Source organism: Miniopterus natalensis, chromosome 13 (assembly GCF_054644295.1).
Source record: "Miniopterus natalensis isolate mMinNat1 chromosome 13, mMinNat1.hap1, whole genome shotgun sequence".
Classification (NCBI taxonomy): Eukaryota; Metazoa; Chordata; class Mammalia; order Chiroptera; family Miniopteridae; genus Miniopterus; species Miniopterus natalensis.
In genome coordinates, this window is record NC_142093.1 from 53,886,557 (window position 1) to 53,900,939 (window position 14,383).

Consider the following 14,383-nt stretch of genomic DNA (forward strand, 5'->3'; position numbering starts at 1 on the left):
TTGGCAGACGATTATGAAACACAGTTGTGGAACAGGTTCTTTAGAAAACTTGGGCTTTCCCCACAGCAAAGGAAGGGGGCCAGGAACCTTCTGGGACGATGGACTGTCTGCTGGAGCGAGATTCCCATGTAACAGACCGTTCAGGGTTCTAAATACTCTAAATGTTATATCTCAAACCAACTTCTGAAAGAATTCTCCAGAAAGAGGTTACATGTGCCATAACCTGTAGGACAAGCTCAAGAGATATACAGCTTTTACAATCCAGGTCTAGTCACCGTCCATCTGACTGATGCATATTGTATGGTTCTGTTCCTAGAGGGCAGGGGCCATGATTCTGCAAATTAGCATCACTGTACCCACCCAGCCCAGTGCACAAAGGGTAACCCACAAACAAACCGACATTGTGGAAATCATGTGTACAACTGTGCCCTGCTGGCCATGAGTTGATTTTAGGTGTGAGCCAGACGAGAGGCCTGGAGAAAGACTGGGACAGGTCTTGGAAGAGGTGGGGCAGCGAGGGCTCTGAGTCAGGAAGGGGCAGGAAGAGATGCCAACCAAAGCAGCAAGAGGCGCACACCTGGTTCTTTGTGTACCGCTAGGTCTGGGAGCCTGGTGTTCACAAGAGGTTCTCAGGTATTCATGTGGGCTGTCCTGTAATATCCTGATTCTGGCTTCACTGTGTGGGCTACAGCCAAGTTTAGTCTTTTTTCTTTTCTTTTTTACTTAAAAAATGCTCATAATTTTATATAAAAATCAGAAGAAATTTTTCTTCTTCTAGCTTATAAATGCTCACTGAGCTGAGGATCATTCCACGAAGAATGAAACCGGTAGCTCTGTGCAGTGAATGGCTAGCTGCGTTACATTTATAGAACAGGATATACTTTAAACTAGTATTTCCCAGCCGGAATATATTTTTAGAAGAATCTTTCGTTTTGGGCGGGGTAATACTTTGTTTTGTTTCTTAGCATTTGTACTGAGGTGTAATTGGTATGGAAAAACCTGGCCCTATTTAACATATACACTTTGATGGGTCTGAACTGAGTCCTGGACCTGGTGAACGCAAAGAGAGGACATGGGGAAGGGGCCGGACTCACCTGCTACTGTGCTGAGAGGGTGCCCCCGGGTACAGAGCAGGGCTGTGGGCACCCAGGCGAAAGAGCGCCTCCGTGATCTCTTGCAGCGAGGGGCACCACACGTCCTCATCTGTCGGGCCAGAGGAAGGCAGGGTTAAGGGGTGCAGAGGACAGGGTGGCTCCTCCCATGGGAGGGGCTGAAGGAGATGAGCCTGGCTGAAGGGGACCAGTTTCTGTGTTCTGTGGCCCAGGAATCCCCTGGGGAAACAAACACCCAGTGGGTTTCAGACACTCGCTGGAGCTTTGGGAACCTGGATTTTCATTCTCTGATCTTTGAGCCATGGCCACCTGGACGTGCAAGGGTCCATGGTGATGGTGCCCTGACCATCTCTGTCAGGCAGTCAGCAGGGCACTGAGCAGCTCAGAGCTGAGCCAGAGGACAGCCCGCTGATCCAGAGGCTTCAAAACTGCAAGACTCAGAACACGCCCCACTCAGAGCCCCAGGCTCTCTGCCACAGAGGGCCACCTCGCTGTGATATTCTGGGTTTCCCAGGCCCACCATCCCTGCTGGCGTTTTCTCAGCAAGCTTAGGCTGTGAGGATCATCTTCTCTTGACCAATTTACAAAAACACGAGTGATAGTCTGACCCCATGAACAAAGGCGAAAACCTTACATATTCAGGGCTTTTGCTTTTGTGAAACTATTTAAGGACATTTTCAGAAACAGAACAGAAAAATAAAAACCGTGTGGCTGGGAGTGTTTCTTAAAGATGAAGTGTTACCAGGGCCTCTCTGCACATGATGCCCCCCCATGTCCACTGAGACACAGTGGAGGAAGTAGAAGGGAGGGAGGGAGGGGTAGGGGAAAGGAGGCAGGGAGGGAGGGGAAGGGGGAGGGAGGGAATCCTAAACAAACCTGGACCAAGTAGTGCACGGCTAAGAGGGAAACAGAACACAAGTCACAAAAGAAGCTGCACTGTCAGAACACAAATGCAGAATTTGACAGTGAATGAGATGTCCGATCGAGAACCTGGCAGCCAGGCTGGGGTGCATTAGGTAGGGTGTGCTCAAACCTTGGTCATCCAGGGCGAGTGCTCCCTCCTAAGGGTCCACCTCCCTTCACCCCGTGTGTGTGGGAGCCATGCCAAGTGCTAAGGATATAAAGGTGACTCTGTAGAGAACTTGACCTCAGGGAGCCCAAAGTCTGGGCGGGAGAGGAGCCAGGCAGATAAATTAATGCAAGAGTGTATTCATGCAAAACCCAAAGCAGGTGAAAAGGAGGGAGCCTGCTCGGAGGAAGGGAAATCAACTGGCGAGAGAGGAGGGCAAGGAACAGGCACAGGTAACAGGAAAGGAAGCACCCTACAAAGCAACAGAAATGACAAAGACAGAGAGGCTTGTCCAGACACCAAGGCAAGTAATCAAGCAGCCTAAACTCATTGAGAAGCGTCGGCCACAGTCCAGTCTGGCTACAGAGCCAGCAGCCAGTGGAGTGGCGGGCAGAGGGTCTCTGAGTCCCATCCAAGGACACTGCTTCGGTGGCATCGAGTGTCTCTCTCTTCGGAAATGTATATGGGTCCGGGCTCACCCAACAAGTAATTAGACTCCTGGAGGAGGAAAAACTTTCCTTGTTTGTTTTTTTTTCCCTCTCAGGCAGCTTAACAAGTAAGAGAGCGGTAACGATACCCTTCGCCCGCTTTGCAGCGCGCTGGGAGGAGCTCTGCAGAACGGTGGACTCCACGGGGAGAGTTGCTTGCCAGGGTCTGGGGACGGTGCACGACCCAGCACGCACATGTGGGCGGCCCAGGATCTTTCCAGGGAGGGGAAGCCACGTACGGAAAGACAATCAGGCCAGGGCGAGGCCCTGGGCGGCCCAGCTGGGCCGGTACATCCTGCCAGGGGTGGTGGACCCTAAAGGGCGCTGCGTGGGCCCACACCCTTCCCACTGTGGCCCACACAGGTGCTCTGCTGCTCTAACCACCCCCAACAGCAGCGCTGGCCTCAAAAGCCTGGAGCTTGGCGCCTGGCATTGTCCCCGGTCCCGCTCCCATCTGTAGTTACTCCACAGTGCAGCGTGACCCAGATGGATGTGTGAGAAGCAGTTTCAGAGAACTGGGCTTGGGGGCCTTGGGACAAATGTCCTCGTCACAGCCCCGGAAGTTGGCTGACGACAGGCACCAGAGAGCCCATAATTAACGCTGCCTATAAGCAGGCCATGCGCTCAGCTTTTCCTGAGCACTGTGGTCCTGGGTGAGGGTTTTCTGGAGAGCTGACACAGAAGGACACTCAGGCATGGAGCTGCCAGCCCGTCTCCCTCAGATTCTCCACGCCCACAGCAGTCATCCGAGGTGACTCCCCAGGGGGCCGGCCTCCAATGGTTCTGCCAGCACTACCAGCCCACACAGCTGGGCTCTGTTGAGAGGCTGAGGGTCTGGCGGCATCCCTTTTGGTGGCTCTCCTGGGATGGAACCGATGCTTCGAAGGAAGGCAGGGGAAGAAAAGAATCAGGCCCAAAATAAGAGTGACTTTTCCATCTGTGCCTCAGTAGCCGATCCTTCACATACCACCACTTTCTCCTGGCACTGTATGCGTGCACTGGAAACCCATACATCCCAGGAACCTCCGGGGGAGGCTCCACCACATCGGCCTCAGCAGGGGGCTGTTCCCTAAAGGCAGTGGAGCTACCAATCCATCAGACTGAGCCCCAGTCCACAGTGTGGGACTCTCCACATTGAGGGGACTCTTAGAAACCAATGGTGTCTCATCCTCACAACTCTAATTACTTAACTTCCCTCAGCACTTTCCTATTTAAACTTAAAACTTATTTAAATTTGTTTCAATACCACTGATTTAGCCTTAGTCATTTAAAGTTTTTATTCACAAACAGTGAGTGAACACCAGTTGCTGTTCTAAATGCTGGGGGTCCAGCGATGAAGGGGAGACAGACAGACAGATGTGTGCGTGCACACGCATGTGTGTGTCCTTGTTTTCTGGAGCTGAGTGGGTGGGGAAACAGTGCATGTGACAAACTGACATGCACAAATGATAGCAGGTGGTCGGCTGGCCTGGGAGAAAGGTGGCCAGAGAGACAGGTGACAACACAGACAGAAGGAAGAGGCTGCAGGGACCAAGGCCAGAGTGCAGCTCCTCCCTTCAGGTCCAGCAGGGAGCCCAGGGTGGGGGATCTGTGCCTTGCAGATGGCGCAAAGGCAGCAGCTGGTCATGTGGGGAGGGAGTGATGTTACCAGAGGGATCCATTATGTGGTGAAAAGGCAAAATCCTATCAAGTCCATATTTTAAAATGTACACATTTCTTTGGCACGACTACAGGGTGAGTCCCTGTGCATAGCGGGGAGCTCCTGCCATCCTTAATGAGGGTGCTGGTTCTTAAAGGAAGCAGGCTGCCCACCCATCGTTAGAAAGGGCCGTGTTTTCCCAACACCTGTGGCGCCTCTCAGCAGAGAACTGGCGCCTAGCAGGACCCTGAGAAGCTCTGGCCCACTCACTCCGTCCTTGGCCTCTCACCCCCAGTGGCTGCTTCTCCAGACCTGCCCTAGCCACCTTTCGGAACCTTCTGTTTCTTGTCCACTGTGCAACCCACCCTGTGGGCCTCTTCACCTTCCCTTTTCTCCTCACTCCTCCTGACACAAGGCCCTCCCCTTGGTGCCCCCACAACCCCTCTGCCTGCCTTGTGCACCCAGCCTGCACTCAGCCCCATATACACCTGTATCCACCCGCCACGCACATGGACTGCACACCCTCCATCCACCCACAGCCGGTCAGCCCCCGGCCTGTTTATTCAGGCCCTCAGGGTATGTACAGGGCAGGTGATGCCGTCCCTAGGCCACCTCTCCGCTCTTCTGCCCTCTGTAACTCACACTACTACCTGGTGTCACCTAACACAGTCGAGCAGTCCAGGCCCCTGTTGTGTGTAGGACAGACCTGCATTGTGCCAAACAACTGAATCACTCGTATCAGCAAGAATTAGGTTCAGGTGCAAATAACAAAGAGGCCAAAAGCAAAACAAAAACCCCACTTGGGCTTAAATAAGCTAGATGTTAATTCTCTTTGATAAAAAAGAAGTCCAGAGGTGAGTGGGCCACACTGGTGCAGGGACCTGACTGATCTGAAGGATCCTGGGTGCCCAATTCTGCTCTGCCATTCTCAGCACGTGCCTCTCCTTCTCAAGGTCACCTCATGGTCCAAGACGGCTGCAAGAGGCCGAGCTATTACGTCTCAACCCCAGGCCCCACTTTCTTACTTTGCCGCCTCACTGTGCAGGCTTGGGTCGTTGTTAGGATGCAGGCCCCTCAGTGTAACTAGGGAAGGCAGCAGCAGATCACCATCCCAAGTTTAGAAAGCAAGGGTTTGAGATGAATTCAGATTCAACCAAAGGGCTTCCCAGGGATGTCCCTGAATGCATGGCACACCACGTTCTCTCTCACTTTGGACTTCTGACCCTGAGACATTGTAATATTCCTGATCTCTTGAATAAAAGAAGACAGAAGACATCAAACACTGGGGAGGATGTGGTCGACACAACTTTCATTCATTGCAGGCGGGAATGCCAAACGGTACAGCCACTTTCCAATACAGTCTGGCAGTTTCTTACAAAACTAAGCAGGCTTACCATATGATCCAACAATTGTGCTCATTGGTATTTCCCCAAATGAGCTGAAAATGCGTGCCCACACAAAAAGCTGCACAGGAATGTTTATAGCAACTTTATTCATACTTGTCAAAACTTGGAAGCAACCAGATGTCCTTCAGTAGGTGATGGATGAACACACTGGTTCATATAGACAGTGGAGTATTATTGATCAATAGAAAGAAACAAGCTATCAGGCTATTGAAAGACATGAGAAAACCTCCAGTGCCTATTACTATGTGAAAGAAGCCTCTGAGCAGGCTACATATTGTATGATTCCAACTACATGACATCTGGAAAAGGCCAACCATAGAGACAGTAACAGATCGGTGGTTGCAGGGCAGTGGTGGGGAGGGAGGAATGGGGAGGTGGGGCATGGGGGATTTTTAGGGCAGTAAAACTGTTCTGTATGAGACTCCAATGGTGGAGAGATGTCACCACACATTTATTAAAATCCACAGAATATACAACACAAAGGGTGAACCCTAATTTAAGCAACAAACTTCAGTTAATAAGGTTTCATAAATGGCTCATCAATCCCAATAGAGATACCACACTAATGCGAGATGTTACCGAGAGGAGAAACCCTGTGTTTGTGCGCACGTGCATATGGGAACTCTCTGTACTTTCCCATTAATTTTTCTGAAAGACTAAAAACTGCACTAAAATATAACAATAACAACAACAAAGAATTCTTAAAAGAAGAAAACAAACAGAGGAGAAGACACAGGCTGCACACCCAGCACCTTGGGCCGCAATCCGGCGTCTAAGGGACGGGAGCGTGTGGGGACCAGGGTGTGCGCTCAGTTCTGGGCCGAGGACACAGCTGAGAACACAGCAGTGGGTCTCAGACTTGTCTGCACAGTTTGGAATCCCTCTGGGTGCAGCTTCAGAAATGGCTGCCACCTGTGTCCTACCACAGTGACTGTGGCTAATTAGTCTGGGGTGTGGCTTGGGCTCTGGAATTTTTGAAAACTCCCAAGCGGTTCTAATGGGCGGCCAAGTTTGGGATGCTGAGCTGGGAAAATGTGCCCTTGCTCCACAGCAGCAGGGGCCATCCTCAGGTGTCCCAGCAGTGGAAACGGGTGGGTGGGGTGAGGTGGCGGAGAAATGAAGCGAAGGCAGCCCAGCTCCCCACGCACCCACAGCCCTGGCTCTGCACAGTGGCCCAGGGGTTCCCAGACCCTGCTGTTTTTTGAAACCATCTGGGAGGTTTTGAATGCCCACGGCCAGGCTGCATTCCAGACTCACCTACCGGGCAGGACTCAGCCTCCATGCTTTGTGAGGCTCGGCAATAGCTAAATGCTGCGAGGGCTAGAGGCCAAGTCCTCGGGACACCAACACCCTCTGACCAGGGTCTAACAGACAAACGTGTTCATGAGTTACAGTCACTCCCCTCTTTTGAAAGGTGGGTTGAGTCTTGAGCTAAAGAGGTGGGATAACCCATCACTGCGTGGCCCCTCTCTGCTCCACCAAGAGGTTTCCACACTCAGCCAGTGTCCTCTCAACCCCGCTCCTTCTCAACTGGCTCACAGGAGAGTCACCTGGAGCTTTAATAAACCCCGGCCAGGTACTCTTCCAGTGTCCTACAGGGGTTGACCCACCTGCACTGTGGCCACACACCAGAGCGGCACCACCCTGCCGGGCTGTACAGGTGGTGGGACGGAACGCGGGTCAGGAGGCGAGCCTTCCAGATGCTGGCTGAGCTGGGTAAAGCACACAAGCCGTCCTCACAGGTCCAGAGGACCTGTGTCTCAACTTTGGAGGCCAAGACAGCATGTCCAGGGCTTGGCTGGCACACACAGTTCCACAGCCAACTAACTGATCAGAGTCAGAAGACCTGCTGGGACTAGATGCTGATGTCCGCAGTGGGCAATGCACATGTTCCCCACGACTCATCTTCTCCTTCCACAAGTACTACCTGAGTCCTACTGTGCACCTGGCTCATGTAGCTGCTAGGAACTCCAAAGAAAGCTAAACGAAAACAAGCAAAGTCATGGCCCCTGTGCCCAGGAGCTCACAGCCTAATGGAAAAGAACATTAATCAAAGATTTCACCATTAATTATGACCTCAGCCACAAAGAGTGGAAAAGGAATGTGAGAGTAGAGAGAAGGGGGACCAGACATGGGGTATAGGGCAGAGTGCCACAGAGGAAAGCCAGAGGAGATGATATTGAGAAGGTAAAAACGGAGGGCTCCTGGAAGAAGGAAGTTGTGCAGTCAGGCAGGGGACTGGCATACACAAAGGCCCTGTGGCATGAAGGAAGATGGAAGGAAGGCTGGAGCACTGAGACCAAGAGAGAATATGAAAGAGTGAGCTGGACCTGGGTTGGGTCAAGCATGCAGGAGACGGTGTGCATGACCCAAAGAGTGTGCAGCCCAGGCTTCCAGCCCTGATTATCTGTAAAATGGGAAAACAGTTCTATCTACTGTTGGACTGTCGTAGTGATTAAATGAGATAGGTGAAGCCCTGGGCTCAGTGCCTGGCACAGCTCTCTAGAAACATTAGCTATTATATTCAACAAAACTACTTTTATTATCACAACTGACAATAATACATTTTAAAAATGAGGATCAATTATGAAGCTGAATTACTGTTATTGTTGTACTCCAACTGGAGACTTTAAAGGGGCTGTGCCAAGCAAATGACGGCTCCGAAGGAGCTGGGTGATGGGCTCTCCTGGGTGGTCCTCCAAGCGTTTTCCTGCCTGGCTGGGTCTATACAACCTTCTCACAGTCCCAGTGTGGGGATAAGGAGTGCAGCTGGCGGCAGACCTGGGTCCCAGCCGCTTCTCTGGGCCTGGGGATAGCAGCAGCAGCCCTGGGAAGTTAGTGAGGGAAAGGCACCCACACATGTCCCCTGTGACTGCCACTGCCCGGGAGATGTGGCCCACTAACAAGGCTGTGTGGAGCCCCAGGGGAGCTGTGCCTTCTGGTAGGCTCTGGATGGGCTGCATCCCACCACGCCCTCAGAGGCTGTTCTGACTGTGGGAGGCAGACTAGGTGAAGTGTGGCAGCTCCTAACAAGACAGTGAAGGCCATGCCCGGCTGGTGTGGCTTAGTGGTTGAGCATCAACCCATGAACCAGGAGATCAGGGTTCGATTCCCAGTCAGGGTACATGCCCGGGTTGCAAGCTTGATCTCCAGGAGAGGGGGTGCAGAAGGCAGCTGATTAATGACTCTCCTCCCTCATTGATGTTTCTCTCTCTCTTCCTCTCCCTTCCTCTCTCTGAAATCAATAAAGACATTTAAAAAAAGACAGAGAAGGGCAGAAAGTGTCCACTGGATGCAGACAAAAGGATTTCTGACTGCTTAAAAGCCATCTGAAAAAAAAAGAAAAACCCAGCTCAACCATCTGGCCTAGAAATGGCAAAAGCAGAACTATAGAAATTAAGAAAAGGGACAGGCAGCACTTACAGTGGTGCTACTGAGTTCCTTTGGATTATCTAGTGATCTCTCAATTCATAAAAAAAGTACATGTTTGCTTTGAAAACAGCGATCGTGTTTTGAATGCCCACTGTGCACCAGGCTCTTCACTTCTGTCATTACTGCTCACTTAGGGACAGTCCTGAGAGCTTGTGCTGGCTGCCAGGTGACAACTCCGCCAGTCCGACTGCCGAGCTCCACCTTGTCAGGATGGTGCCCCTGTGGGGTATCCCTAAGGGCTGACTCTTGGACATTCTGTCTCTACTCCATCCACCCCATCCTGTGCTCTATCACCAATCATGCAGACTGTGTCCCCAAGATATGTCTCTGTTCAAAATCTCCAATGAATCAGCCTAGGGTTCCAATCAAAGAATGCTTTTGCGGGTTGCCAAACTTTTTGATGTGCATGTCTACCATTAAAAAATTTTAATTTATACCTCCAACAAATATACATTTATAAACTATGTAAATGTACATGATACTAACATTACCATGTCCATTATGTAACTTAGGAAACTTGAAGAAGATGAGTTAGTATGAGCTAAGTTTCCACCTCAAAAAACTGGGGGAAAAGAGCAGATCAAACCCAAAACAAGCAGAAGAAAGAAAATAATAAAGATAAGAGCAGAAAACAGAAAAACTGTAAGGGAAATCAATAAAACCCAAAGCTGGTTCTTGAGAACATCAACAAAGTTGATACACCTGACACATGACTGACCAGGAAAAAGAGGGCAAGAGAAATGCAAATAGGAATGAGAAAAGGGCCACAGCCACTGGTCCAGCTGGGGACATGGCGACAAATCTATGCCAACAAACTCGACAACTTAGATGAGAGGGACACAAACTAGATATGAGTAATATAAACAGTCACATAGCTATTATAAAATCAGATTTATAGTTAAAAATCTCCCCACAGAGAAAACTTAAAGCCCAGATGGCCTCACTACTACTTTTACTAAACATTTAAGGAAGACTCAATGCCAGTTCTGCACAAACTCTTCCAGAAAATTGAAGAGAGGGATACTTCTCAACACATTCTGTGAAGACAGAATTTCCCTGATGCTAACACCAGAAGGAGAAAGCTATAGACTAACATCCCTCATGAACACAAATGTAAGGGTTCTTAACAATTTAGCAAACTGAATCCAAAAATACATAAAAAATTAATACATCATGACCAAGTAGGATTTACTCCAGAATGCAAGGAAGAATGACTAAACATCCAACAATCAATGTAATTCACCATATTGAGAGACTAAACAAGAAAAAACATAATCATCTCAAAACCCAACACCTGTTCCTGATAAAAATTCTCAGCAAAGTAGAGGTTTATTAAGATTGTAGGATAGAAAGTCAATATACAAAAATCAGTTGTATATCAGTACACTGGAAAGGAACAACCCAAAAATAAAATTAAAAAACAATTCCATTTACAGGAGCATCTACAAGAATAAAACACATAGGAATAAATTTAGCAAAAGAAATGCAAGACCTGTACACTGAAATGCTGAAAGAAACGAAAGAAATCCACATTAATGGGAAGACATGCTGTGCTCATGAACTGGAAGACAGACAATATTGCTAAGATGTCAGTTTGCCCCAAATTGATCTATAGGTTCAGTGCAATCCCAATAAAAACTTAAGGAGGGTTTTTCTGGGCAGAAAATGACAAGTTCATTCTAAAATTTGTATGAAGCCCAGCTGGGCATGGCTCAGCGGTTGAGCATCGACCTAGGATCCAAGTGACCCGGGTTTGATTCCCAGTCAGGGCACATGCCCGGGTTTCGGGCCCGATCCCCAGGAGGGGGCATGCTGGAGGCAGCCGATCAATGACTCTCTCATCATTGATGTTTCTATCTCTCCCTCCCTCTCCTTTCCTCTCTCTGAAGTCAATAAAGACATTATTTAAAAAATAATAAAATAAAATAAAATAAAATTTGTATGAAAATCCAAAAGTCCTAGAAGAGCCAAGATAACTTTGAAAAACAAAGTTGAAGGACTTAAGCTACCTGATCTCCACATGTGTAAAGCTATAGTAATCAAAACAGTGGAAGTAAATTTAGACATATAAATCAATGAAACAGAACAGAGTCCAAAACTAGACCCACACATATGTGATCAGTTGATTTCTGACAGAGGTGCCACGGTAGTTCAAGGCAGAAAGGATAATCTTTTCTACAAGTGGTACTGGACCAACTGGATAGTCATATGCAAAGCAATTAACCTTACTTTACACCATAAACAAAAATTAACTCGAAACAGATCCCTGGCCTAAATGTAAGGCTAATTATAAGCTATAAAACTTATTTTAGTTATAAAAATTATAACTTAGAAAAACTGTAGAACAGGGAAAAAATCTCAGTGACCCATGTTCCACAAATATTTCTTAAATATGGCAATAAAAAAAGAAACTATAAAATATTAATAAATTATACTTCATTAAAATAAAATAAAAAGTGTTCTCCAAAAGACCCTATCATGTAAACGAAAAGGAAAGCCACAGATTGGGAGAGAATACTTGCAAAACATGTAGCTTACAAATAACTGTAACTAGAATATATAAAGAACTCTCACAATTCACTAAGACAACCCAGTAAGAAAATGGACAAAAATACTAAACAGACACTTCACCAAAGACAATACCCAGATGGCGAATGAGCTCATGCAAACATTACCGTCTTTAGGAAAATGCAAACTGAACAGACTGTGAGCTACCGCTGTGTGCCTATTAAGAAAGTGGTGGGGGCATGTGGAGCAACAGGACTCTCCCCCACTGCTGGTGGGAAACGGTGTGGCCACTTGGGAAAATCGTTTGAAAATGTCTTAAAAACAAAAACATGCATTTATAACATGGCCCAGCCTATCTGCTCTTAGGTAGGTATCCCAAGGGGAAAAAAAGCATATGTCCACAGAAAGCCATGTGCAGGAATGTCCACAGCAGCATTCTTTTAATAGGCTCCAACTGAAACCACCCAAATGTTCATCAACAGGTGACTGGATAAACACACCACGGTAAATCCACACACTGGACTACTACTCAGCTATAAAAAGGAATGAACTGCTGATACACACAACAACATGGATGAATTTCAAAATAATTATGCTGAGTACAGAAGCCAGACAAAAACAGAATACCTACTGCTTGGCCCCATTTATATAAAATTCTAGAAAATGCAAACTAATCTGTAGTGACAGAAAGTAAATCAGTGGTTTCCTACAGACAAAAGGGGCAGGGGGGGAAGAGAGCACCCTAGCTGGTTTGGCTCAGTGGTTAGAGCATTGGCCCGAGGACTGAAGGGCCCCGGGTTCAATTCCAGTCAAAGGCATATACCTCGGTTGAAGGCTCGATCCCTGGCCCCCTGGTCAGGGCGCATGTGGGAGGCAACTCAATCGACATGTCTCTCTCATATCATGTCTCTCTCACATCAATGTTTCTCTCTCTCTCTCTCCCTCTCTCCCTCCCACTTTCTCTGAAAAGCAATGGGAAAAATATCTTCAGGTAAGGATTAAAAAATAAAGTGGGGGAGAGGTTAACTAATTACAAAGGGAACAAGAACAGGTTGGGGGGATGGACATGTTTATCATGACTGTGGTGAGTTCTATGGGTATATACATAAGTTAAGTGTATAAACTGTATACTTAAATGTGTACAGGTCAACATATGTCAATGAAACCTCAATAAAACATTTTTTAAAAAATGGACTAAAATCTAAATATATGTATTAATATTTTCTTTTTGCACCCTGGTGGCTCATCGCACCTCCAGGACCCCCCACTCTGAAGGCTCCTGGTCTAGAAAACCTTGCTTTACCTGTCTTGTATAGGCTCTGGCCTCTCCAGACATCCAGGGAGAGAACTGGAAACTCCTAGAAGAGTAAGTCTCCACTGGAGGTAATTTCAGATGACTGCTCAAATGGCAAAAGATATATGGTGTAAGTAACTCTATAAGTATAAAAGCATATAATGTGGCTTGTGCATTCATTTTGTTCCTGGAAGTAGCCACAAGAGATTGCTAATAATGAGGATTGGGGACAGGAAGTGGTCATGGGGAGCAAGTTGGGAGGAAGCTCTCACTTTGCATTTTGCACCTTTTTCTAGTACTTAAATTTTCTGCACTTGGTACACAGAGTACTTTAAAAAATAACAACAAAGGTCACCTAACTAGTAAGATTATGGTCATTTTTTGTTTGTTTTGTTATTTTTCCAAGAAGTAACCTTACAAATATTATCTGGGAGGGAGGGAGGGAGGGAGGGAGGGAGGGAGGGAGGGAGGGAGGGAGGGAGGGAGGGAGGGAGGGAGGGAGAGGAGGAGGAGGGAGAGAAAATGAAAGCAGGCAGTGACAAAGTTACTCACAAAATAGGGGCGTGTCCAAGACAGTCCCAAAGCCCCAGTGACTATGACACTGGGGCTATGGGGACAAAGGGAAAAGTATGGTGACCAAATGAGGAAGAACAAAGTGTCCAAAGGCACTGCTTGTGAAAATGAAGTTAATTTGTTTTGAGAGCTGAATTTCTCGCCCACTTAAAAAATATCCAAAGAATGTACTGGCCAGGGTCATTTTATTTTATTATACTCTCCCTCTCCTACACAAATACTACAGAACTGCTAGAGCATGGAATGGGAAGGTAAGAATGAACAACATTGTCCTCGAAGCTGATGGGAGAGACCCCGCACGTTTTACGCCTCTTCAGAAGTGTTTCGATCTCACTGACAGAGCTTTCTCCAGGCACTGCCGCCTACTCGGGTGATGGGCACTAAGTTTACTGGCCAGTCCTGCATCAGCACAGCCAAAGCATGTTTGTTAAAGAAACATGAGGTCATGTCTTTCAAGCAATTAGTTGCACAAGAATATGTTTGCTTTCAAAACCAAATTCTGCCATAAAAAAGAAACGATTAGAGCTAATAGGTGAGTTCAGCAAGGTTGCAGGATACAAGGTCAATATACAGAAATATGGTGAATTTCTACACTCTAGCAAGGAACAAGGTGAAAAGGAAATGAAGAAAACAATCCCATTTATAACAGTCTCAAAAAGGATAAAATACTTAGGAATAAATTTAACAAAAGAAGTATAAGACTTGTGCGGCTGGACGTGGCTCAGTGGTTGAGCATCGACCTAGGATCCAGGAGATAGGAGTCCCATTCCTGGTCAGGGCGCATGCCCGGGTTGGGGGCTCAATCCCCAGCAGGGGGAGTGCAGGAGGCAGCCGATCAATGACTCTCTCATCATGGATGTTT

The 14,383-nt window shown here is 47.7% G+C and overlaps 1 protein-coding gene across 1 annotated transcript in view; it reads right to left on the reverse strand.

The window, feature by feature from the left end:
• FAM178B (family with sequence similarity 178 member B) overlaps window positions 1-14,383 on the reverse strand; it is an 84,086-nt gene that overhangs the window by 44,361 nt on the left and 25,342 nt on the right. Inside the window, exon 8 of the mRNA XM_087823771.1 lies at window positions 1,095-1,203. Coding sequence (XP_087679897.1) covers window positions 1,095-1,203 — 109 coding nt within the window. The remainder of the gene's footprint in view (window positions 1-1,094; window positions 1,204-14,383) is intronic.